This window comes from Gamsiella multidivaricata, assembly GCF_025024155.1.
Source record: "Gamsiella multidivaricata strain RSA 2152 chromosome Unknown BC939scaffold_36, whole genome shotgun sequence".
Lineage (NCBI taxonomy): Eukaryota > Fungi > Mortierellomycota > Mortierellomycetes > Mortierellales > Mortierellaceae > Gamsiella > Gamsiella multidivaricata.
This window is the reverse complement of record NW_026251744.1, coordinates 321131-342762: the sequence shown is the minus strand read 5'-3', so window position 1 is coordinate 342762 and position 21632 is coordinate 321131. Positions and strand designations below refer to the sequence as shown.

The window sequence follows — 21632 nt, the reverse complement described above, 5'->3', positions numbered from 1 at the left end:
ATGGCGACTCAGGAGAGACTCAGAGGTCTGGTAGAGCAAATGGTTCTCGCGTCAAAGCACCGCGGACGCTCTCTGGCTACCATGCCTCCACCAATGTATGACGAAGATCACCCGATGTACAAGGTTGCAGTCAGTCAGGATGTCAAGCGTCAGCTCCTGGCTATTGAGCGTGTTGAACGTGAAGAAGAAACCAAGCGCAAAGAACTTATTGCAGACCGAGAACGTAAATTAGCAGCTGGTGAAGACCTGGATGAGGCCGGCGACTCTCGAGGAAGTGCTGGTGCTTCTGGTGCAAAGAAAGGAAAGAAGCAAAAGGAAGGCGGCCCAGGCGTGAGTGCCAGAAACATGACTGATGAGGCGAGAAAGAAGGTCGCCAACCAGACTGCATTGGGATTCGCCGGAGGTAGCGGCCGTTCATACTCCTGGATGATGGGCGGAGCCGGAGCCGGAGGTGATGGCGGCGCTGGAGGTACAGCATCACCCTTGCCATCGGCTTCAACGCCAGGCGCATCATCGGGAGTGCCTGCTTCGACGGGGTCACCTTCTGCCTCTGGAGGTGTGTCCATGGGAAGTGCTACAGGCGCTACAGGCAGCGGAGCAGCAAAACCCGGACTTTCACGTGGGGCTACGATGCCATTGTCGACTGTTGGGCCTAGCTCTATGGCACTAGGCGCTAGAGCAGGGGGCATCGGATCGCCAAGCGTGTCTGGAAACATGTCATCGTCTGCACTTGGCCCCCCGTCGCTCGTAAGAGGTAATGGCGCAGGAGGTGGATCGATGATCCTGCCGCCTTCGACAGTTGGTCGACCATCGGGACTTAGGGATACTGCGCGGAAGATCAATGTCAAGGATGCATTGTTCTGTCTGGAACGCGACCGTGGCGGTGGAGGTGGTCAAGGCAGCGGACAGAGAGTTTTGATCAAAAGCTACGCGAAGCGGCTAAAGTGATATAGAGTCGAATAAAAGCAAGCGCCCCAAACTGTCCCCTGTCATGGGTTTGGTGGTAAAGAAGACGTCGAGTACCATGGTATGCATGTATAGTGGGGACAGCGTCAGATCTATCATCGTCACTTCGCATTATACGTTCAGACTTGTTGGGCCCACTTGTGAGACTCCTTTAAAGATCGTGCATTGGAAACACTAGGAGAGAGCTGTCTCCTGTGGCAATGATCCTCCGTTTGATTTTCTTTTCCGAAGGGACATTTTCTTCCGTTCCAGGGACCAAGTCCCTGGCAACACAAAATAAAATACGCTATTGACCCAGGATTTGCTGGTGGCACGACAGCGATGATAGGATGAAGATAAAGGATGACTTTTTGGACATACCGCTGTCCTGCGTCTCTCCCTGAGTTGAAAAAGTATAGAAGGTTCACATCCCTATCGGAGCATTAGCGCTATGCCAAAGAAGAGACGACAGGAGGAAGACCCGGATGCAGGGAGATCTGGGCTGAGGAGAAGGGCAGGAAAGGGAAGGTGGCCGACACGGACTACTGCAATCACTCCTTTTAGGCTACCGTCGACATTCAGGATGTATCCAGATCTCGTCGTTCTTTGTCGCCTGTTCTACATCCAGGTGGTTTCTGAACCTACAACAAACCCCCTGTGCTCCAGACCTTTTGCAGTTCGCCTTTCATAAACGCCAGGAATTGGAGACTCTACGAAACAAACCACTTTTTTCTCTTCTTTCTCTCTCATATCTTTCTTCAGCCTCTTTCTAGCTCTCGCTCTTTCCTGGGTCAAGTTACCCAACCATCTCACCCAAGATACTTATCACCCATAGTGTCGAACCGTCTTAGAGTACTCTCTTTTGCCTACTTACTAGTGGACGGAACCGCGACCCACAATCCTTTCCTTCAGTAATAGCGAACCTTTGATAGGATGCATACTCAGCAATCTAGCGGACCTGGAGGCCATTATGCGCACACGATATTTCGAAAGATTCATCGCCACTACAGTGATACAGAATACCACCGCTCAGCGCGTACAATCGAAAAAGAAAAGTATCTGTTGTTCAATATCCCATTCAACCGATGGGCCATGTTCCCCACTGCTTTTATGTAAGTCTATCCTGGTTCTCATGAGAGGACTTGAAGTGAGATTGGAGGACATGCTCAGATCTTTGGTATTGATTTATGGTACCTTTTCAATATGTAGTTTTCAAGCCATTTGCGGATCACTCTATGCCTGTAAGTTCTATACTTAGTTTAGCACAGATCACCTCGCGTGCACGCGTGCGCACGGCCATATCATGTTGCGCGTCACTGAGACAGGCTGTTCACTTTCACATCCGATTTTCTCTCTAGGGTCCGTCTTTAACGATCCCATCGACAGTTACATCTATGGTCTGGTCATGAATCCGGCGACCGGCAAGTCCACGCCTTCTGCCCACAACGCCGCCATCACGTTTTACATTGCCGTTGGTAATATATACACTGGTCCCATTGAAATTTATTAACAAACAAACGGTTGCCTACGCCAACCACATGGTCTAACAGATTATTATTATTATTATTATTATTATTATTATTATTTTTTTTTTTTTTCGGTTCACGCCATCCGTCATTTCTTTCATATAGGTTGCTTTGGTCTTTCTGCTGCCATCAATGGACCCTGGCTAGAGCGCAATGGTCCGAAATTGGCAGCAATTCTAGGAGCGACCATCTTTTTCCTCGGCAACATGATTGCGGCGATCGGAATCTACACTAAGCTCATGGGACTCCTGTATTTCGGGTACGGCGTCCTCGGTGGTGCAGGGCTCGGACTCTGTTATATCTCGCCGGTCTCTGCTCTCCAGAAATGGTTCCCGGATCGACGCGGTTTAGCAGCCGGGTTTGCGGTGTGTGGATTTGGAGCGGGATCGATCATCTTGGCAAAGATTCCTCAGCCGTTGATTGCGTCGGTTGGGTTGCCGCTGACGTTTGTGGTACTGGGGTGCTGTTATTTTGGAGCGATGTTGGTCTGTTTGATGGCGTTCCGTATCCCTCCCCCGGGATTTCAGGTCAATGGAATGGATATCTATAGGAACAAAGTGCCCGTTACTTCTTCAACATCAGGGGCCGATAAGCAAGAATTAAGCGACGGCGACGATTCTGCATTGGAGGGAAATATGAACGAGAAGGCCTTCCAGGACTTTATGGACCCGGGAGTGAGCATGACTCTGAGCTCAGCGATCTTTTCGAAGGAATACCGGATCATCTACATCATGTTCTTTGGAAACTCGATTGCAGGGCTGGTGTTCCTCTCCCGGTTGGCGAATATTGTGAAGGATATCTTTGGGAAAGATGAGGCCACGGCGGCGACGATCGTTGCCATCAATGGAGGGTTCAATCTTGGAGGACGGCTTCTCTTTTCGACGGTTTCGGATCGTATGGGTCGTAAAAACGCGTTCTTTGTGATGCTGTGCTCACAGGTGATCATCCTTGCGGCCTTGCCGACGATCATGGAGCGACAGGTCTACTGGGCCTTCTTGCTTGTGATCTGGATCCTGACGGCATGCTACGGTGGAGGGTTTGGATGCATCCCTGCGTTCCTGTGTGATATGTTTGGGCCATCGAACATTGGTGCTCTGCACGGAATTATCCTGACGGCCTGGTCGTTGGCGGGCGTTGGAGGTGGGTTGCTGTTTACGGGGATTTATAACCACCTGTTGGGGACGGGCCATACGACAAAGGACCCTTGGGTATACTCGGTCAATTTGAATTGGATCTTGGGAGTCGCTTGTGTCGGATTTGTGTTCCTTTTGTTCGTGGGAACGAATGTACACGATCGGTTATTGCCAAAGGAAGAAGGAGAGTGGGCGAGGATGCGGGTGTTTGGAAGACTGGTAATGTTTGGCAGGTTTGGGGTGAGATGGATGGGTGCGGAGACGGAGGAGTCTGAGTGGGCGGCGTATGTGGATCAGCGACGGGAGGAGGAACACGCAGTGAAGGAGAACCCCTCTACGCGCATTGCGGACTGAGGAGCGGTGAGGGATCCACAATCTATCATTCATATATCTTTTCAAATCTCATTTCTCATTTTATATAAATTTGCGTTCAAAACGAGCACCTAATTCATTACAGAAAATAAGGTACCATTGACCCCCCTCTCCGACTCGGATTTCGCAAGCCTAGAAACAAAGCGCAGAAAAAAACAGCACTGAAAACAACACTGAAAACAACACTGAAAACAACACTGAAAACAACATTGAAAACAACACTAGTAACAATGGGCACTGCCATTCTAGCAAATGACGACAGGTTAAGGCGCCAGCGTGGTTCTATAGACCAACATTCCTAATTAGCCGGGTGGATTTTCCTAGGGGTTATCAATTAAAAAAGATCATCAAAGTGTCCCGGCGGACTTGAAAAAAGACACGTTTGGCTAAAATAATTATTCTGAGACATGTCAGCCAGGGGTGTGATCGTACCTGAGAATAAAAAGAGCGAAGGAGGTGGGAGGGACCACCACCATATCGCGAGGCTGGCCGCAATGGGATTGAGTAAAAATAAGCAAAGAGAAGGGGGAAGGGGAAGGGACTGCGTGGTCCATGGATGATGGCAAGTGGAGGCCGGTTCTGAAAAGAGGCCCAGGTAGTCTTGGGTTACCATATCGTTTTATCGAAATCTATTTATATCGTTTGTTATAAGACCATTGCCCCTCCCCCATCCATCACCTGGGCGTGCACGCTCCTTTCTCTGTATAGTATCGCATCGCATTGGCACATTGGATAAGTATCCATCGTTTTGTCTCTTCCCCCCCAATCATCGAAGTAGTGAGCGATTGTGTTGTGCCTTTTCTTTTCTTTTCTTTTCTTTTACCTCCTTACCGTCCCTTCCTCTTCTCCTTCAGCTACTCACGACTCACCTTATTGTTATTTTATTTATCATCATTCCTGTAATCGGTCTTTCGGTCTTGTCTTTTCTCGCCGCCATCCACTCACCTATCATCCCCGCTCTCGCACTCAGACTCCCTCCCTCTCAGCACCGTTGTAAGTCCCCCCTCCCGACCCACAACCACACAACACCCTCAAACCCCTCACTTGCGCAGCGCAGGGGTACACATATACCCACACACTTACACACTCACACCGAGTCAAACACGAGAACAGCACACAGGAGACAGTATACACCCCAAAAAACAGGAACACCATCACAACCACCAACATCCACAGACAACAGCAGAAACCACTCCATGCGCCCGGACGCAACCCTCTTTTTGTTTGCAACCATGATGGAGACTATAACCCCCCCCCCCAAACAGAACACATTGGACTCGTGGCGGACGAATTGTTATTGCAATAGCAAACCTCCAAAGTGCTCTCGAGATCCGCCTCTCCTTTTCTCTCCTCAGTCACATACAATACCAGGATAAAACCATTATTATTCCTCACAACGCTCCGCAATGGTCAGCGCCATAGACTGTCTCGACTTACAGCCCTGCTTCAATCCTGCGACAAGCTTGCAGCTACAGGATTCTGTTCATCATTCATGGCACCACTCATCTCTCAGGAATCATATAGTCATCAGCAGCAAGCGGGAGGGAGCCCGAGGGAGCCCGCCATCGGATGAGAGGAAGAGTTCGCATTGTCTAGATATTACTATCTGAGCACCTCCATAACCCCTCTCCATATCCTACTTCTTTGATCTTAACAATAGTGCCCACAACGGTCAACAAGATGGTAGCTACGCCAATGGCACTCAGGAAGAGCACGAGCAAATGCATGGGGTGGATGCTGGTAACTGCCTTAGTGGCCAGTGTTGGCCTTCTCAGAGGAGTCTCTGCAGCATGTGCACCCTGTGATAATGCAGAGTCTGTTTTGAAGCCCTGCAATTCCTCGTTGCAGATGAATACCTGGCCTGGCATCTATGTTTATCAGTAAGTGTCTTGAACGCGGTCTTCTTGTCCTTATCCAGATTGTCCGTGACATTGTTTAATCGGGAAATATATATTTTTTCTCACCTCATAGGCCAACAGATGCTCAGGCCCAATGTGCATGCAATCAAAACTTTTATGATCTGGTATGGCCCAAACGATGCATCCGACGCGCATTTTTTTTTTTTTTTTTGGGTAGACACATGGTTCAGGAATGGAAAATGGCGGCGCGGAATCGTGTTTTAACAGTTTTTGTTTTCTTTTTTTTGTCAGATGGTGTCGTGTCTGAGTTGTCAGTCTTCAACCAGCGCCAAATTATCAGTCGCGCCCTTGGATCAGTATCAGCTTGTCTGCCAGTCGTTGGGCCAGACTGAGTTTCCAAAAGTTTACGTTCCAGGACAGACATCGACCACGACGACAGCAGCACCATCCACAAATACGCCCTTGGCCACATCAGGATCCAACTCTGGCAACAATGGAGCAGGTCATAGCAATCTTTCGTCTGGCGCTGTGGCCGGAATTGTTGTCTCTGCAATTGCCCTCATTGTAGCATTGTCAGTGGCGGGATATGTCTTTGCAAAGAGAAGACGCGAGCTTGCCAAGCAGAGAGAGGAGGAGGAACTATACAAGTACCAGGATGCGACACGCAGCTCATACATGGAATCGCCATTACCGCAGTACACCGGCATCCAGTCATCGCTTCCATCTCTACCTCAGCTCACGTAAGTGACCCCCTGCCTCTCAAGAGTCCAGAGTGGACATCGATCTTTAGGAAACAGCCGTGGTGATGGAGACGAGTACTAACATCACTTTTTTTTTTCAAAAAAAACTGTAATCTATGTCCTGAACAGAAACTTGCGTGTTATGAACCCTGATAACGACGACGATGATGAGCGCGGTAATGCAGGCCGTCCAAGGAACCAGAACGGACAAAGTTTTGATGTGACGCGAACGTCTCCAGGATGGCGCCGTGGCAGCTTTGACGACGATTGAAGATGGACGTAAAACCAGTACTGATTTTTCAGGACACAGAAACGCCGCCCCTCCACTCCGGATCCACGGAACAATACGCCAATAGTCATAATCGATAATATATCATTCATACATATTCCATATTTCTTTCATCTACACGCCACCTATTTATTCTATTCTATGAATAAAAAAACACATAATGATGTATAGTGAGTGGTCTATGGGATATCGAAAAGGATATGGATGTAGCTGTGGGTCTAGGGCGTCCATTGGGACAGCCTACAGAACGTGGAAAATCAAGCCAATAACAGGGGGCTGGCTGCAGGGGGATAGTGTTGAGATGTAAGGGCAGCACGTACAGGAGAGTGTATAGACAGAGCTGGCGCCGTGCTGCAAGCGTGTACGTGTAGATGTGAAGAAAAATCGATCCGTGTGCCTGGGACCGGATTCGTGGAGAAGAAAAAAAAAAATCTCCATGGCACATGGGAGGAAGCATCTTTCATTTACACGTGATAGTGGATTGTTCATCTCGGATACGGCACAACCCCGCAAACAAGAGAGATGCAGGCTGGCTGCTCTTTACTCGATCGACGGGCGGACAAGCAACTGCCGTGTCTTGTTGTCCTCTCCGGAAAAGTCGCGTTGTTGGAGGCTCACTAAATTTGGGTCTGGTGCTCGATTGAGAATCCAGGAAGATGACAGCGCCAAGGTCAAAGTTGAAGGGCGCATTGTTTACAAGTGCCTGCTCTGTCGCCCAAGTAAATCCGCTGCAGTGATGCGAACTGAACCGCGTGTGTGGGGGGCAAGCGGATCGATCGAGTCGTTCGGCGAAGAATTCAGAAAATTGACACTTTTAAAGAGAAATTTTGCATTCGGGTGACCCGTTCCTCGGTCTGGCTAGCATCCTTTGAACCGGTGAAGGGCGCTTTTCTTGTTGCCGGCTGCCGGCTACTAGCGAAGATGAAGATGAAGATGACGATGAAGATGAAGATGAAGATGAAAAAGAGGAAGGAGAAGAAGAAGAAGAAGAGGGTGATGATGATGTGAGATGAGGGATACGTGTAGAAGGTAAGACTTTAAAGCGTGTCCGTGAACCGTGTTGACAGATCAAAATGCACACGCTTGTTCACTTTGTTACACTCGCGCGGGGAGGGGGCAGGCTGCTGGAGAAGCACTTGGAAGAGAGCGCAGGATGGCAAACCTTAGTGGGAGGGGTTGGAGTGCGGTGAGAGTAGAAGCTAAGCAGCCGTGGGTGGGGGACGAGTGTTTACCCTCCTAGCACTGTGCAGTGCCTGAGGACCAAGAAGCCATAATCACAAGGGAATGGTAACCCGATGGGACATGTTGTCTGTATGGGATTCGGTCATAGCAGTGCGATCGAAACAAGAGCCGTATAAAGCGGGTCCCTCTTCGCCTTCTTCTCTCTTCTTTCTTCTCATTTCTTTTTTTCTCCCTTCTTCAGACTCCCACTCCCATCTCTCCTCATCTCACGGCACCATCCTCATCTCCTCGCCCGCCTCTTCCTCCTTTCTTTCCTTCCCGTCTTTCCTTTGACCCTTTACATATACAATAATGGCTGACAACCTTCGCTTCGATGGACGTGTCGTTATCGTGACCGGTGCCGGTGGTGGACTCGGTCGCTCCCACGCTCTCGCCTTCGGTGCCCGCGGTGCCTCCGTCGTCGTCAACGATCTCGGTGCCTCCCACACCGGCGAGGGCGCCTCAAGCCGTGCCGCTGATGTCGTCGTGGAGGAAATTCGCGCTGCTGGAGGCAAGGCAGTCGCCAACTACGACTCTGTTCTCGACGGCGACAAGATTGTCGAGACCGCCATGAAGGCCTTCGGCCGCATCGACATCGTCATCAACAACGCCGGTATTCTCAAGGATGTCTCCTTTGCCCGTATGACGGATCAGCAGTGGGACTTGATTTTCCAGGTCCACGTCGACGGTGCCTACAAGGTCCTCAAGGCTGCCTGGCCCATCTTCCGCAAGCAAAAGTTCGGCCGCATCATCAACACCAGTAAGTGTCACTTTCCACCTGCGTTTTCTTTTTCGCTGGCGTCGACTGTTTGTTCTCACCCCACATGTAACGCGGGTCAGGAAAAGGGGGAGGAGGGGGTACTGCGAGCAGAGAAACGGGAAACGGGACATTGTTCAGTTTGTGAAAACGCAAGACTCACACGATGCGCTGCTGTCTCTTCATCTGCTCCTGAATAGCCTCGGCTGCTGGTCTCTACGGAAACTTTGGTAAGAACCCGATTTCCACTGTCAATGCCGCCGATCTACTGCTGATGGCACTTGTCCTCCCGAGCCGAGAGATTTAACCCTTGACATATTTCCCCCTTCATGTCCACATATACAGGTCAGGCCAACTACTCGGCTGCTAAGCTCGCCCTCGTCGGTTTGACCCAGACCTTGGCTCTTGAAGGAAAGAAGGACAACATCACCTGCAACGTTATCGCCCCCATGGCTGCTTCGCGCATGACCGAGACCGTCCTCCCCCCCGACATGCTCGCCTCCTTGAAGCCCGAGATGGTCACTCCTTTGGTCGAGTACCTCTGCCACGAGGACACCACCGAGAGCGGCTCCATCTTCGAGGTCGGTGCCGGCTTCGTCGGCAAGCTCCGCTGGGAGCGTACCGGTGGCCACGGCTTCCCCATCAACAAGGATCTCTTGCCTGAGCACGTCAAGGAGATGTGGTCCAAGATCACCGACTTTGAGGATGGTCGCGCCACCCACCCCACCTCCACCGCTGAGTCCATGGAGGGCATCATGGCCAACTTTGAGAACGTCGATGCCGGCTCTGGCTCTTCGCGTCCCAAGGTCGTTTCCGAGGATGGCAAGGTCGATGTTGAGGCTGCCAAGTCCTTGACCTTCGAGCCCGAGGTCTTCGAGTACAAGGAGCGCGATGTTATCTTGTACAACTTGGGTATCGGTGCCACACGCAAGGACCTTGACCTCGTTTACGAGAACAACGAGGCCTTCGGCCCCGTCCCCACCTTCGGTGTCATCCCCTCTTTCACTGCCATGAACGCTGTTCCCTTTGGCGAGATCCTCCCCTCGTTCAACCCCATGATGCTTCTCCACGGTGAGCAGTACCTCGAGATCATCAAGCCCTTCCCCACCAGCGGCAAGTTGACCTCGACTCCTTATGTTGTTGACATTCTGGACAAGGGCAAGGGATGCGTCGCCACCATCGGAGTCAAAACCACCGATGAGAACGGTGAGGACATCTGCGTCAACGAGTTCACCATGTTCATCCGTGGCGCTGGAAACTTTGGCGGCAGGAAGGAGGGCGCTGACCGTGGTGCTGCCACTGCCTCCAACCAGGCTCCTAGCCGCAAGCCCGACCACGTTGTCCAGGAAAAGACTCACGAGGACCAGGCTGCGCTGTACCGTCTCTCCGGTGACTGGAACCCTCTCCACATCGACCCCGACATGGCTGCCGTCGGAGGCTTCGAAGTCCCAATTCTCCACGGTCTCTGCTCGTTCGGTATTGCGGGTAAGCACATCTTCAAGACCTACTGCAACAACGACCCAGCCTCGTTCAAGAACATCAAGGTCCGCTTCGCCAAGACTGTCAACCCCGGCGAGACCCTCGAGACCTCGATGTGGCGCGAGGGCAACAAGGTCCTTTTCCAGGTTCGTGCGGTTGAGCGCAATGTCATCATCATCTCCAACGCTGCCGTTGAGCTCCAGGGCGAGGCCTTGAAGGCTGCTCCCTCTGCCCCCGTTACCACCACTGCCCCCGCTGCTGCTGGTGCCTCGGGTGACTTTAAGTCGGCTGCTGCTTTCGAGCAGATCAAGACTGGTATTGAGGCCATGTCATCGGCCGAGCGCCAGGCTCAGGTCAAGAAGGTCAAGGCCATCTTCCAGTTCGATCTCACCAACGAGGCCGGCAAGACTGCTACTTACCATGTCGACCTCAAGAACGGCGAGGGCAGTGTTGGCGCTGGTGCCCCCAAGAACAAGGCCGATGTTGTGATCACAACCAAGGACGAAGTCTTTGTCGATCTCGCCTCTGGCAAGGCCAACGCCCAGAAGCTGTTCATGTCTGGACAGATCAAGGTCAAGGGCCAGGTCATGCTCGCCACCAAGTTGGGTGATATCCTCAAGGCCAACAAGTCCAAGTTGTAAAGAAAAAAAAATGCAACTTGTAGTCTCCTTGTTTTTAATTATTATTTTTCCCCCCCTCCTATCGAGGTTCAACGTTCCTCCCTTTTGTGTTTTTGTACTCTAGCATGCAAACGCGACCTCCTAAAATAAAACAAAAATGTATATAATTGTATAGACTACTTTTATCTTGCTTTTATTTCATGTTTGAAAAAAGAAATTGTGTGTCGTTACAGAGACAACCATCCACTGAGCAGAACCATGGTGCTCGTCGCCAAGAAGCCAGCAGAGCTCTGACGGAGCCCGATGCCGCTGCTACCAGCGCTTTGACCTCTATTAGCGGATGGCGGGACGATGGTACCATCGTTCGAATCCATGCATGCTTCCTGCCAGGCCGAGAGTGAGGAACTTACGTTCTGGAGCTCGAACTGGTCAAAGAAATTACGCTGGTTTGTGATATGAAAGCATACCATGCAGACCTTGGTCGCAGCCAGACCTTGGTTCGGACAGATGCATTGCAGGAACGGCATGATGGTCGTAAACTCTGCGGGTGCGGTCCCACCTCCTGTGATCGTCGTATTGAGCGACGGACTCCTACTGCTGTTATCTGGAAGACGTGGCAGGAGGGCGAGTGTACTGTTCGCGATCTGGTTACACTGTTTGAGCTTTGGGTAGAAGTACTTGCATTTCTGACAGGATTCGGAACCCACGGGGAAGAAGGGGTCCGTAGCATTGGAGTTTAGAGGCGGAGTGGGCGGGGGAATGAAGGCGACGGTTGGGAGGAGGTTCGTATAGGTTGTTGTGGCATTCACAGCATCGTCCGTCGTGGAGGCGATTGCAGTTGGTTCGGGCGTAGAGATGGCGGGATCGGTAATAGTGCTGGTGGACGTGGTATCGGATGCTGGAGCGGACGTTGGCGCGTTTGTTGCGAAGGGGGTTGTGGGCGAGGGTATATTGAGGGATGGTAGGGCAACTGGGTCGTTATTGTCACTTGGGTCGTCATCTGCAAACGCTGGGTGGGCGAGCAAGAAGATCGCGGAGCATATCAGATAGACGACGAGTGTGAGGACCGATCGTCGTTGTAGCCGCCGTTGTTTTTGCATTTTTTTTTCTGAGATGATTATGAAATGGGAGAGTGGGTCGGAGAGAAGAAAAAAAAACTGGGTGCCACTTTTTTTTTGTCCGGGTCTTGGGACCGACGACGATGCTAGACTATCATCTTTTTTTTTTTTTTTTTTTTTTTTAAACAAGGACTTAAACGTTTCTCTCCGCTCTCCTCCTTCTCCTCGTTTCCTGGCATGGAGGATGCAAGAATAAATAGCACTCCAGCTCAGCCCCGTTTTATGTGTTCCCCTTGTTGCCCACTTCCCTCTCCTCCTCCTTTTTTAAGCTGCTGGACCATGAACAAAACCTCTAGTCCTCATCCACCGTTGTCGCACATGCAGCTCTAGCTCCTTTCTCGCCTTTCAGACGTAAAATCTGTCGTTCTCTGTGGTTGATACGACATCTCAAGAAGTGCGCGTTTTTGGCCCTTTACACAGAATGCCTATGGATCGCCAACTTAATTTTGTCCAATCCTTGTTCGCTTCATTTTGGCGAACTTCTCCTGTTTTTCAACTGCTAGTAGAACTGCCACATATCATCCTTGTAACAACATGTTACCCTGAGCAAAGCTGCAGCCAATGTTTGTTTGGTGAAGAGAGACGTTTTATTCGGTGAAGAAAATGGGTCCATTGATCCTGAACACAGCAACCGTTTACTTGCGGTTGGTGAGGATACTATTAAAACGCGAAGCAAAATTAAAGTAATAATCATCGTTAATATATGCATTACCGATCCTGAAAACAGGTATGAAAAGATAGTAAAGAGCATCCATGGCAGTGAATTGTGTGCCTTACCCGTCGTAACGCTGCTTGAACCAGTTCATGGTCTCCTCCTTGTGGACACGGTGCTTGGGGCCAACCTTGGCGACGGCACGGCGACGCTTGGTGATGCGGTTACCGGGGCGGTTCATGCAGACAAAGAAGTCCATACCGTAAATACCGATCGAGGGATCGTACTTGATACCCAAATCGATGTGCTCCTGGATACCGAAACCGAAGTTGCCGGTCTCGGAGAAGTTCGACTTCTTCAATTCGTACTCCTTGACCTTGAGGCCACGCTCCAAGATCTCCTCGGCCTTGGGGCCACGAACGGTGACGTGGACGGCGATCTTCTCGTTACGACGGATACCGAAGGTACGGACGGTGTAACGGGCCTTGGAGTAGACGGGGGTCTGACCGGTCAACTGCTCCAGAACCTTGGCGGCACGGGTCAGTCTGTCTCCGGACTCACCAACGCAAATGTTGAGGACGAGCTTCTCAAGGCGCAATTCGCGCATGACGTTCTTCTGGGTCTGGTCTTCGGCGGACTAATTTTTTTTTGATATAGAGAGTGCAAAATAAGACGAAGTTATTAAGACCGCAACTCGAAAAAAAATTAGCCGCCTCCGATCCCTATCCGGTATTCCCAGGAAGAGATGGATTTATCCTCCTGATCCTTGGTTCCTGGTCTCGAGCAATAATAAGCCGTTCAATTCATAGGCGTAGTATGCTCCCTCCTGCAATGATGCGCAAGCTTCCTGCTGGTGGTGGTGAATACGGTGTGGACGAAAGGTAGAGACGAAAGGCGACGAGACAAGGTGAAGGTGCATAGACAGAGTCGGTCTGATTGCAGTGTCCGGGCAGAGGTGACCCAAGGAATGCTGTACGCTAGACCCCATCAAGACCGTAAGCGGTTTGATGCTGTCTGAACGCAAAGTGTAGATGTTGATGTTGACAACAAGATCTGTGATGATCGCTTTTTTCACGACTGATTCGCACGCTGCATGGGTTGAATAGACGATTGCCGGTTGGATTGTTTCATGGTGCCAATGATTGATCCTGCCGTATCAATGCCGTTGATTGAGCCGATCGTTCGTAAAGACTGTTTGGTGAATCGAACCCTCATATCGATGGATGCATGGATGGGTGCGCATAAGCGTCAATCCGTCTAGGCCTGCATTGTACCATTTTGTCTTGATATAGCAGAAAGAGAGAGCCAGTCAGCACGCTGGCTACACAATACTTTTGAGCAGAATTAAACGTATAAGCCACTCTGGCCTCTGGTTAATGTTCGTTGTTCACACATGCTTTATTGTATGTCTTGGTGTAAGCACAGCTGATTATTATCCAATTAGATCTTCTCATAATCGAGCTTTCCTTCCAGCTTCTTGGCGTCTGCTACTTTGCGAACGGCCTTCATAAAGTCCTCCTGAACGACATAGTCGCGATCCTCTCGAATGGCAAACATGCCTGCCTCTGTACAGACATTGCGAATATCAGCTCCGTTAAAACCATCGGACAGCTTGACGACGGCCTCATAATCTATCATCGTCAATACAAAAGGGTTAAAGATTGGCGCATAAATATGCTATCGTGATGCCGTCCCATTTTCCAACAACAGATCGATACATACCGATTTCACCTTGTTTCGTAATACCCATGGCGTGAATCTTCAAAATTTCCATTCTTCCTTGCTCATTTGGAAGAGGAATTTCGATCTTACGATCCAAACGACCTGGTCTCAATAGGGCAGGGTCCAATGTATCTGGTCTGTTCGTAGCCATGATCAGCTTTGTCTGCCCAAGGTGATCGAATCCGTCCATTTGGTTCAACAGCTCCATCAATGTACGCTGAATCTCACGATCTGCGGAGCTTCCTTCCGAGAAACGACGTCCTCCAATGGCATCAATTTCGTCCATGAAAATAATGCATGGTTCATGCTCCTTGGCGTATGCTGGTGTTTGAGTATAATAAGTACAATAAGTACAATAATGGCCGGGTTAATATAGTGTTGGTGTTCCATAGTTTGTTCAAGTGATTGCAGACGGCGATCGTGCTTACCAAACATTTCCCTAATAACTCTGGCACTCTCTCCGATATACTTGTCAACAATTGCGGAGGAGACAACCTTCAAAAAGTTGGTCTCCAATGTGCTTGCGACAGCACGAGCCAGAAGCGTCTTGCCGGTTCCTGGAGGTCCGTACAACAGAACGCCCTTGGGAGGCTTGATTCCCACACGTACAAACAGCTCGGGGTTCATCAATGGCAGCTCAATGACCTACGAAAATCAGGACATTAATTCGATACGTTGTCAGAACAGGAACCCATTGTCAAATACTTCTTGCTTCGCCAGGAGCAACTGATGTGTGACTCAGCCCCTTACCTCGCGCAACTCTCTGATCTGCTCGCTTAATCCTCCGATTCCAGCAAAAGAAATCGAGCCTGGATCTTCCATACCCATGCTATAGACCATTGGATCCACCTCGCGTGGCAGCATGCGCATGATCGTAAATGTTGTCATATCAAGTGCAACGCGTGTGCCCAGCTTCAACTTTGATTTGTCCAGCTTGCTCCTGCATCCGACAACATATCGAGGTCCACTTGCAGCCTTGATGATAACTATTGTAATGTCATAATCAAGGCAGAGAGACATCGTCGGATGAGTTGCCTTGAATTCCTCGTCGTCATCATGGACCTTCTAGCTTTCCAATTGTTGAAAGCAAACCTACATCGGTCCTCGTCCAACTGCTTCAGTACAGATCCGATAATCTGACCCACACTCTGCAAGGCTTTGATGTCGTCCTCTGATTTGTTAAACGCGCGATCCAGTTCCTTGAGTCCCATGCGTACTATCAATAACCGAAATCAAGGCACAGAAAAAAAAAAGACGATAAGCTCTCATTGTCATGAAGGTTCGTTTTGATATCCTAATTCCCTAATAATGCAATGCTGAAGAGTTGGTAAACAAATATAAAAATGAAAAGGAAGAGAGAGAAACGTACAGTCTTTGACTTTGGCCTCCATCTCGCGGTGCTCAAGTAGCTTCTTGCGGTAGCTGTTGAGTGCTGCTGTACGAGGATCACTGTCCTGAGGTGCTAAAGTCGATGCCATGGTAGCTTTGTGCTGTGCTCCTGCTGCGGTTTTATTTTGTAGTATGAAGAAGGATGAGTGTGTTGGTTTGGAGGAAGTTGAATGGGAGACGGCAAAGGTGAAAGTGGAGGGTGATGCGAACGCGTATCGCATACGTCACTCTAAATTAAAGTTTATTGGTCTAGGATATATATCAAGCATTCGAAACAACCCAAACCAACGCGCCAAAGACTGCTCCAGTAGTACCAGCAATCACTCTCTCTGCACCGCTGGTTTTTGTGGATGGTGCCTTGCCTGCAGTGCTGGGAGTCGCAGTCGACAGAGGGTTACTCTTTGATATGTTCGTCATGGTGGCATTACTATTAGAAAGAGGGTTTGGTGGAGCAGTGGTCGCACTAAGCATCTTTTCCTTCTCAGCAAGGCCATCACGAAGGACCGAATCGATAGTCTTGCCATCATTCTTTTCTTCAGGCGAGATGTGCGATCCGTTGTTGGTCAGCTTGACGAGGAGGTCATCCATCGAGTTCTTGCTCAATATATCGTATGGAATAACGCTAGGGAGCCCCTGCTGATCCAGGACACTATTGAGGGTAGAGGAGAGTCGGATAAATAGGTGATACTGCCTACGCCTGATAGTTTCCAGTGCTAATTAAATTAAATTAAATTCTGCCTGCACACTCACACAACACCGCAGGAACCCTTCCCAGCATTGCATCCTGAAGAATAGCCGCAGTGAAAAGGAGAACGACCGCAGAACCCGCTAAAGATCACACAAGAGGACGCTTTGATGGTCAGAATGGAGTCCTCATAGATAAACTTGCCGATCAATGAAGAAAACATCAACACGAGAAATCTCAAACAATTACTGGCTGGAGCAGCAGTATCCCGCATCGCAGGAGAGCGAACCAGCGCATGATTCCGTGGTACTCTCACTGGCCAAGACAACAGATGAGAGTGCAGCCAAGAGAGGAAAAGTGTAGAAGCGCATGATGATATGGCGATAGGTGGGAATGGAGTGAAGTGTAAGGAAGGGGGAGTGTCAAGGTTTGTAGCTTTATATATGAATGGTAATGATGGATGACGCTTCCTTCGTCCATGGCCAATCTGGCTGTTTCCAATATTGTTATTCTGATGGTCTTCAAGATGGTGTTTGTCAAGTTGCTGAACGAGTACGATCAATGTAAGGTGTGTCAGATTCCAATTCTAATGTGGACCTGCCTATATGGAACCGATCTATCATTATCCTGTCCATGTCCATATCCATGTCCATATCCATGCCGCGTGTCGCGAGTTGTTTAGTGCAGGGTCCATTGGCTGATCGTCCATGCGCACGGACATAGTGAGATATACGACATCCATTGGCACTTTGACACGTGTACCATAACGTAGTGTGGGTAGTCTAATGATGACAACGGATCATCCGCACATCCTATACTCTAGAAACGCGCGTAGTTTATTGCGCAATGAAAAGACCTTTTCCTCAGGTTCCGAATGTGCGTTTGGATTTATGAGGTCTGGAGCAGCAGCCAAGAGTCGAAAATCCATCTGCCCATACGTGGCAGAGTGAAGGGTCATTATATTTTCGGAGACACAGGAAAGGGGCACGAGCAGGGGCATAAATATCCTTTTCCTTGGCATTTGGTCTTCACATCTTCACCTCGCATTCCCTACTCTCTCCACTCCTTCTCCATCACTCCTCCACTTCTTCACTCATCAACACCTTAATTCATCCACACCTCCACACCTCGACTCGCCACACACAACTACCATATCATCAATGGCTGCCCCTGCTTACACTCCCGTTGGAACAAACCCCTTCACCGGCGGATTCCCCTCAGATGAGGCCTCCGCCGCCGTCTCATCTGCCTCGGCCTTTGGACTCGGCTATCTCCGAAAGTTCCGCGAGGAACGTCTCTCGTCCTTGAGGCCCGTCTCAGAGTTTTTTGACAAAAACCGCTTCTCCATGCCCACAAGCTTCTCAAGTACGAACAGTAAAAGCTGATGGCCCATTTCGATTACCTTGATTGTTTTGATGATTGAACTGACCTCGCTGCGATCTTTGATATGTGCTTGCAATAGATGTCACCTCAAGATTCAACTACAACCTCAACTACTTTCAGGGCAACTATTTCTTGATGTTCCTTGCCATCACCATCTACAGCCTGTACGTCCGCTTGCTACTGTCAATGGATTCGTAATCTTATCGACTTCGTTCTGCCTTGACAAGGATGGAGGGGCTAATTCTATCTTCCGTGTTGTTTGAATTTTTATCATAACAGGATCACGAATTTCATGCTCCTGTTCAGTGTCGTCTTCGTTTTCGGTGGCATGCACTTCCTCCAGAGAGTTCCTCCAGAGGGTATCACCATCGGTCAGTCCAGGTTCCAGGCCAGTCAATTGAAGATGGGCTTGATCATCATCTCGGTGATCCTGTTCTTCCTTAGTTCAACAGTTGGCACCGTATTCTGGATCGTTGGTACGTGGTTCATGCCATATCAATTATCCTCTTTCTTTTACATCTTCCATGAATTCTGGTACTAATTTGATTCTCCTCCACTTTATCTGATATAGGCGCCGGCGCTTTCTTCATCTTAGGACATGCAGCAGTGATGCAGGAGGGCGTTGAAGGAGACTTTGTTGCCATTGTCTGATTGTCTTGGTGTCAAACAAGACCGTTTGTGGAATTTTTATATTCCTATCATCCATCTCTCATCTCTCATCTCCATTTTCATTCAAATAATAAACCTGCCTTTGTAATGTAATGTAATTCAATGTTTCTCTTGTTTGTGGTCGTGGCAATCGTTTATTTAGCAAAGTGGGTTTTAGCGAAGGCCCGCGTTGTTCAGCCATTCTCTGAATAGGGCCGAGTTCAGGAGAAGCAGGGCTGCTGTACCCATGGACGCAGCTGAGAGGGCAACCATTGCGACCATGTTGTGACGATACAGTTGCAATGCGCCCTGAGGATACTTTGATAGAGCTGACGTTTCCTTGGTCCTCTTAATGCGAGGTTTGCTCAATAATTCGTCGATCGGACCAAAATCAACAGGGATCGAAGACGCCTTTTCGTCGTCGTCGTATAGACATGTCCCAGGCTTGTTGAACGTATTCACGCATGAGCTATACAATGTAGGTATATACCGCACAAAGCGTAAGTAATTTTTGTATAGCAGAAAATATCGCTGCGCCTGAAACAGATTGAGCGTGGACCTACTTCTCATCCAGCCAACTGCTGGCGCGATTTTGAAGAATTTCAGGTGGGTAGGTCATATAGAGCTGGTGTGCATGCGATATCACCTTCTCCAAGTCTACACTTTGCGGAAACTTTGTCAAAAACGTATGAACCATGGCATTGTCGCACTCGACTTCAAAAAGCTCATCCCGCCGAGACATGACCACCTGTGATGAATGATTCCAATGGTCTTTGTATTAGAGGCTGCGAAGACTCCCGCCTTAGTGATGGATACAAGCTGCAAAAACATCTCCTTACAGCCGCGGTAAAGTACACCGACATGAGAGGGTTGAAGCATAGCAAAAAATCGTATATGCGGGCAATCTTTCCAAAGTCTTGTAGATCGTGGGAGCACCATGTGATAACCCAGCTCAGCGGGAAGAACGGGAGAGTATTTGATCTATACAAGGATGGAACCGTGCTTAGTATCAAGCAATTGCCATCAAGAATTCAAGGCATGTATACCATGGTCTGTATACTGTACTTGTCAAGGAATTCTTGTACTTCTGGATCCTCAAGTTTGAGCAAGGCGGTCATGAGCGAAAGTTGATCCAGCACTGGCTCCAAATTATCCAGCATACAGTCCCTAAAAAAGAACATAGCCAGACTCTCTGCGGCAAGCATGGCCGCTTCTTTGCCGAGCACCACTATCGTGCATGTGCAGACATCGTGAAAGCCCTGTTTGATGATAATGTTGGCCGCAGCTCAAAGTCATTATTCCGCCCTGCTCGATGGTTTAATACGAGAAACACACAACCGAACAGGGTTCCTAGAACTTACTTGATAGTATGCAAGTTTTGGGTGTCGGCGAAGCACATCTATAATCACATGCAAAAGGTCTTCCTGCTTCTGTTTCTTGATCGACTGCCTACTCTCTACAATATCAAGATGAGTGTCCAGATCAGCTTCCAAGGAGCGAGCATTGCCATTGCCATGTCCGTCTCTGTTTTCAACTCACTCGTATCGGTGGCCAGATGTGTGAAGGATCGGATAACGTCGAGTCGGACCTGTTCTTCATCCTTATGAGGAATTTGATTGTCTACAGGGGTAAAGTACAAAGGAAGCGAAACATTAGGATAAATGGTAAGATCCAGCCTATTCAATGATTCAGCAGTCGTCCAGATGTACATGCCTATACTTGGTTCCCTTCTTGGTACATGTGTTCGCAGTAGCAGAGGCCTACAGGAGAACAAAATGAGGGAATGATTAATGCTCGCCAATTATGGCCGCTGCATCAACAAGGGTGAAGTAAAGGCCCTAGAAAATATACCATGCACGTCTCCGGATACCATCATTAACGAATCCTGGACCGGTAACAGCGAGCCGTCTCAATGCGTCGATGTTTCCTGTGACAATGGCTTCGTCCAAGAGTCGGATGCGCTTTTCCTCATCGAGTGAGTCCTTGGTTCTGGGTCGGCGTTGCCGCAAAGTCCCCTTGGCGGCCAGGCTGGTGGCCTTTGCCTTGTGATAGTTGGCGTGCAGCTGTCTCGCTCGCGTCATGACCAAGATAACGGCGACGACGGCAAGGAGAGTCCTGGGTTTGAGAGGAGGAATGTTGAAGAGACGTTGGGCTGGTGAAAGGAAGGAAGGGAACACCTTGGCACGAAGTGGCAAGTGAATGAACAAAGGACACCAATGAGCAAACACGCTCTCATGTCTTGAAGTGACTGGCATGCGTTAAGATATTTATTTTTGTATTGTACAGTGTTCAAACGGCTCCTTTTTTTGTTATTGTCGTGTAGGCGAATCGATAGCGTTTTTTTGATAGACGGCTCAATCGATATACCATGCAACGGGCGAATGCTGGTAGTGCTTGATCCAAGCCCGCATAATATATGATGCTTCTTTAAATAGCCCGGCACAGAATCTCGCCTCCGGCGCCCTTCTCCAGTGCCTCCCTGAGCTCGAGAACTCCATAATTGGTTGTCAAAATGGCGATCTCTCCTGGCTGAAGACCCTTGATGAACTGTGAGCGGTTTCCGGCTGCCAAGTTCTGGAGTTCCTGAACCTTCATGACGATCTTTTTCGAGGGCTTGCTGACGGAAGACATCTTCTTCAGGACGGGTTCGTCATTGTTGTACTTGAGCTCTAGCCAGAGTCGGCGCGTGGCAATGTTATCGGGAGTGGTGGGGACATAGGTCGTATCGGGCTGGACATAGTCGCCACGGCTGACGCCCGCAATAAAACCCTCCTTGTAAAGAACGTTGGCAATGGCGAGGTTCATCTTTGTGTCAGGGACGGCAATCCTGCGGAGACGAGCACGAAATCCGTTCTGCACACGGGCGCAGAGATCGTAATGGCGAGGCATGCTGTGTGTTGTGAGTGGAGGAAGGATCGGGTTTAGAACGAAATGGGTTCCTAGAAGTATAAAACTCCGGGGTGATCAGATCAAGTGTGTTTGTGTGCAGAGTGACTTCCGTGATATCACGTGTATCCACCTACCCGCGCTTGGCAGGGCCTCCTCGTCACAGACGTGGCAGCGCGGTTCTCCACTCTTTCTCTTCATCATCCTA

The 21632-nt window shown here is 49.5% G+C and overlaps 10 protein-coding genes across 10 annotated transcripts; 4 read left to right on the top strand and 6 right to left on the bottom strand.

The window, feature by feature from the left end:
- Positions 1-1798: 1798 nt before the first annotated feature.
- BC939DRAFT_174205 (major facilitator superfamily domain-containing protein) lies at positions 1799-4051 on the top strand. The gene is made up of 4 exons (XM_051550395.1): positions 1799-2057; positions 2155-2186; positions 2304-2420; positions 2577-4051. Exons 1-4 carry the CDS (start codon positions 1879-1881, stop codon positions 3956-3958), a joined length of 1710 nt encoding a protein of 569 aa, XP_051411829.1. The 5' UTR covers positions 1799-1878; the 3' UTR covers positions 3959-4051.
- Positions 4052-5504: 1453 nt separating this feature from the next.
- BC939DRAFT_174208 (uncharacterized protein) lies at positions 5505-6866 on the top strand. The gene is made up of 5 exons (XM_051550396.1): positions 5505-5856; positions 5948-5999; positions 6127-6390; positions 6558-6575; positions 6705-6866. Exons 1-5 carry the CDS (start codon positions 5657-5659, stop codon positions 6726-6728), a joined length of 558 nt encoding a protein of 185 aa, XP_051411828.1. The 5' UTR covers positions 5505-5656; the 3' UTR covers positions 6729-6866.
- A 1408-nt stretch (positions 6867-8274) lies between these two features.
- On the top strand, positions 8275-11110 carry BC939DRAFT_529331 (uncharacterized protein). Its single transcript, XM_051561506.1, has 3 exons — positions 8275-8845; positions 9043-9072; positions 9188-11110. Exons 1-3 carry the CDS (start codon positions 8398-8400, stop codon positions 10960-10962), a joined length of 2253 nt encoding a protein of 750 aa, XP_051411827.1. The 5' UTR covers positions 8275-8397; the 3' UTR covers positions 10963-11110.
- Positions 11111-11130: 20 nt separating this feature from the next.
- On the bottom strand, positions 11131-12124 carry BC939DRAFT_453072 (uncharacterized protein). The gene has a single exon (XM_051555886.1). It carries the CDS (start codon positions 12039-12041, stop codon positions 11169-11171), a length of 873 nt encoding a protein of 290 aa, XP_051411826.1. The 5' UTR covers positions 12042-12124; the 3' UTR covers positions 11131-11168.
- Positions 12125-12685: 561 nt separating this feature from the next.
- BC939DRAFT_453070 (ribosomal protein L5 domain-containing protein) lies at positions 12686-13318 on the bottom strand (the record flags this gene model as incomplete). Its single annotated transcript, XM_051555885.1, has 2 exons — positions 12686-12716; positions 12837-13318. 2 exons carry the CDS (start codon positions 13316-13318, stop codon positions 12695-12697), a joined length of 504 nt encoding a protein of 167 aa, XP_051411825.1. The 3' UTR covers positions 12686-12694.
- Positions 13319-14082: 764 nt separating this feature from the next.
- Positions 14083-15999, bottom strand: BC939DRAFT_453068 (26S protease regulatory subunit 10B). The gene is made up of 6 exons (XM_051555884.1): positions 15803-15999; positions 15530-15649; positions 15184-15419; positions 14862-15078; positions 14434-14754; positions 14083-14342 (listed from the first exon to the last, which is right to left on the bottom strand). The coding sequence occupies exons 1-6, from the start codon at positions 15909-15911 to the stop codon at positions 14152-14154; spliced, it is 1194 nt and encodes a 397-aa protein (XP_051411824.1). The 5' UTR covers positions 15912-15999; the 3' UTR covers positions 14083-14151.
- A 46-nt stretch (positions 16000-16045) lies between these two features.
- Positions 16046-17162, bottom strand: BC939DRAFT_453065 (uncharacterized protein). Its single transcript, XM_051555883.1, has 3 exons — positions 16757-17162; positions 16573-16650; positions 16046-16471 (listed from the first exon to the last, which is right to left on the bottom strand). The coding sequence occupies exons 1-3, from the start codon at positions 16876-16878 to the stop codon at positions 16084-16086; spliced, it is 588 nt and encodes a 195-aa protein (XP_051411823.1). The 5' UTR covers positions 16879-17162; the 3' UTR covers positions 16046-16083.
- A 349-nt stretch (positions 17163-17511) lies between these two features.
- BC939DRAFT_453061 (PRA1 family protein-domain-containing protein) lies at positions 17512-18654 on the top strand. The gene is made up of 4 exons (XM_051555882.1): positions 17512-17872; positions 17970-18054; positions 18170-18366; positions 18462-18654. Exons 1-4 carry the CDS (start codon positions 17668-17670, stop codon positions 18539-18541), a joined length of 567 nt encoding a protein of 188 aa, XP_051411822.1. The 5' UTR covers positions 17512-17667; the 3' UTR covers positions 18542-18654.
- BC939DRAFT_453055 (rab-GTPase-TBC domain-containing protein) lies at positions 18652-20747 on the bottom strand. The gene is made up of 8 exons (XM_051555881.1): positions 20390-20747; positions 20252-20298; positions 20078-20158; positions 19900-19994; positions 19604-19797; positions 19378-19519; positions 19102-19286; positions 18652-19007 (listed from the first exon to the last, which is right to left on the bottom strand). The coding sequence occupies exons 1-8, from the start codon at positions 20617-20619 to the stop codon at positions 18713-18715; spliced, it is 1269 nt and encodes a 422-aa protein (XP_051411821.1). The 5' UTR covers positions 20620-20747; the 3' UTR covers positions 18652-18712.
- A 35-nt stretch (positions 20748-20782) lies between these two features.
- Positions 20783-21490, bottom strand: BC939DRAFT_453054 (30S ribosomal protein S8). The gene has a single exon (XM_051555880.1). The coding sequence runs from the start codon at positions 21425-21427 to the stop codon at positions 20966-20968; it is 462 nt and encodes a 153-aa protein (XP_051411820.1). The 5' UTR covers positions 21428-21490; the 3' UTR covers positions 20783-20965.
- Between the last annotated feature and the right edge of the window lie 142 nt (positions 21491-21632).

Excerpts from the sequence above, each read along its gene's own strand:
- BC939DRAFT_174205 (XM_051550395.1), top strand. The coding sequence starts at position 1,879 with ATGCATACTCAGCAATCTAGCGGACCTGGAGGCCATTATGCGCACACG. Across the intron at positions 2,187-2,303 it reads TTGCGGATCACTCTATGCCT|GGTCCGTCTTTAACGATCCC; the intron begins GTAAGTTCTATA and ends TTTTCTCTCTAG. Across the intron at positions 2,421-2,576 it reads CACGTTTTACATTGCCGTTG|GTTGCTTTGGTCTTTCTGCT; the intron begins GTAATATATACA and ends TCTTTCATATAG.
- BC939DRAFT_174208 (XM_051550396.1), top strand. The coding sequence starts at position 5,657 with ATGGTAGCTACGCCAATGGCACTCAGGAAGAGCACGAGCAAATGCATG. Across the intron at positions 5,857-5,947 it reads CCTGGCATCTATGTTTATCA|GCCAACAGATGCTCAGGCCC; the intron begins GTAAGTGTCTTG and ends CTCACCTCATAG. Across the intron at positions 6,000-6,126 it reads ATCAAAACTTTTATGATCTG|ATGGTGTCGTGTCTGAGTTG; the intron begins GTATGGCCCAAA and ends TTTTTTTGTCAG.
- BC939DRAFT_529331 (XM_051561506.1), top strand. The coding sequence starts at position 8,398 with ATGGCTGACAACCTTCGCTTCGATGGACGTGTCGTTATCGTGACCGGT. Across the intron at positions 8,846-9,042 it reads CGGCCGCATCATCAACACCA|CCTCGGCTGCTGGTCTCTAC; the intron begins GTAAGTGTCACT and ends GCTCCTGAATAG. Across the intron at positions 9,073-9,187 it reads TGGTCTCTACGGAAACTTTG|GTCAGGCCAACTACTCGGCT; the intron begins GTAAGAACCCGA and ends CCACATATACAG.
- BC939DRAFT_453072 (XM_051555886.1), bottom strand. The coding sequence starts at position 12,041 with ATGCAAAAACAACGGCGGCTACAACGACGATCGGTCCTCACACTCGTC.
- BC939DRAFT_453068 (XM_051555884.1), bottom strand. The coding sequence starts at position 15,911 with ATGGCATCGACTTTAGCACCTCAGGACAGTGATCCTCGTACAGCAGCA. Across the intron at positions 14,755-14,861 it reads AGTTATTAGGGAAATGTTTG|CATACGCCAAGGAGCATGAA; the intron begins GTAAGCACGATC and ends CTCAAACACCAG. Across the intron at positions 14,343-14,433 it reads TACGAAACAAGGTGAAATCG|ATTATGAGGCCGTCGTCAAG; the intron begins GTATGTATCGAT and ends TGACGATGATAG.
- BC939DRAFT_453065 (XM_051555883.1), bottom strand. The coding sequence starts at position 16,878 with ATGCGCTTCTACACTTTTCCTCTCTTGGCTGCACTCTCATCTGTTGTC. Across the intron at positions 16,651-16,756 it reads GGATACTGCTGCTCCAGCCA|CGGGTTCTGCGGTCGTTCTC; the intron begins GTAATTGTTTGA and ends TGTGATCTTTAG. Across the intron at positions 16,472-16,572 it reads AAGGGTTCCTGCGGTGTTGT|TGTCCTGGATCAGCAGGGGC; the intron begins GTGAGTGTGCAG and ends TACCCTCAATAG.
- BC939DRAFT_453061 (XM_051555882.1), top strand. The coding sequence starts at position 17,668 with ATGGCTGCCCCTGCTTACACTCCCGTTGGAACAAACCCCTTCACCGGC. Across the intron at positions 17,873-17,969 it reads CATGCCCACAAGCTTCTCAA|ATGTCACCTCAAGATTCAAC; the intron begins GTACGAACAGTA and ends TGCTTGCAATAG. Across the intron at positions 18,367-18,461 it reads CACCGTATTCTGGATCGTTG|GCGCCGGCGCTTTCTTCATC; the intron begins GTACGTGGTTCA and ends TATCTGATATAG.
- BC939DRAFT_453055 (XM_051555881.1), bottom strand. The coding sequence starts at position 20,619 with ATGACGCGAGCGAGACAGCTGCACGCCAACTATCACAAGGCAAAGGCC. Across the intron at positions 20,159-20,251 it reads AAGAAGGGAACCAAGTATAG|ACAATCAAATTCCTCATAAG; the intron begins GCATGTACATCT and ends TTACCCCTGTAG. Across the intron at positions 19,008-19,101 it reads AGCAGTTGGCTGGATGAGAA|CTCATGCGTGAATACGTTCA; the intron begins GTAGGTCCACGC and ends TACATTGTATAG.
- BC939DRAFT_453054 (XM_051555880.1), bottom strand. The coding sequence starts at position 21,427 with ATGCCTCGCCATTACGATCTCTGCGCCCGTGTGCAGAACGGATTTCGT.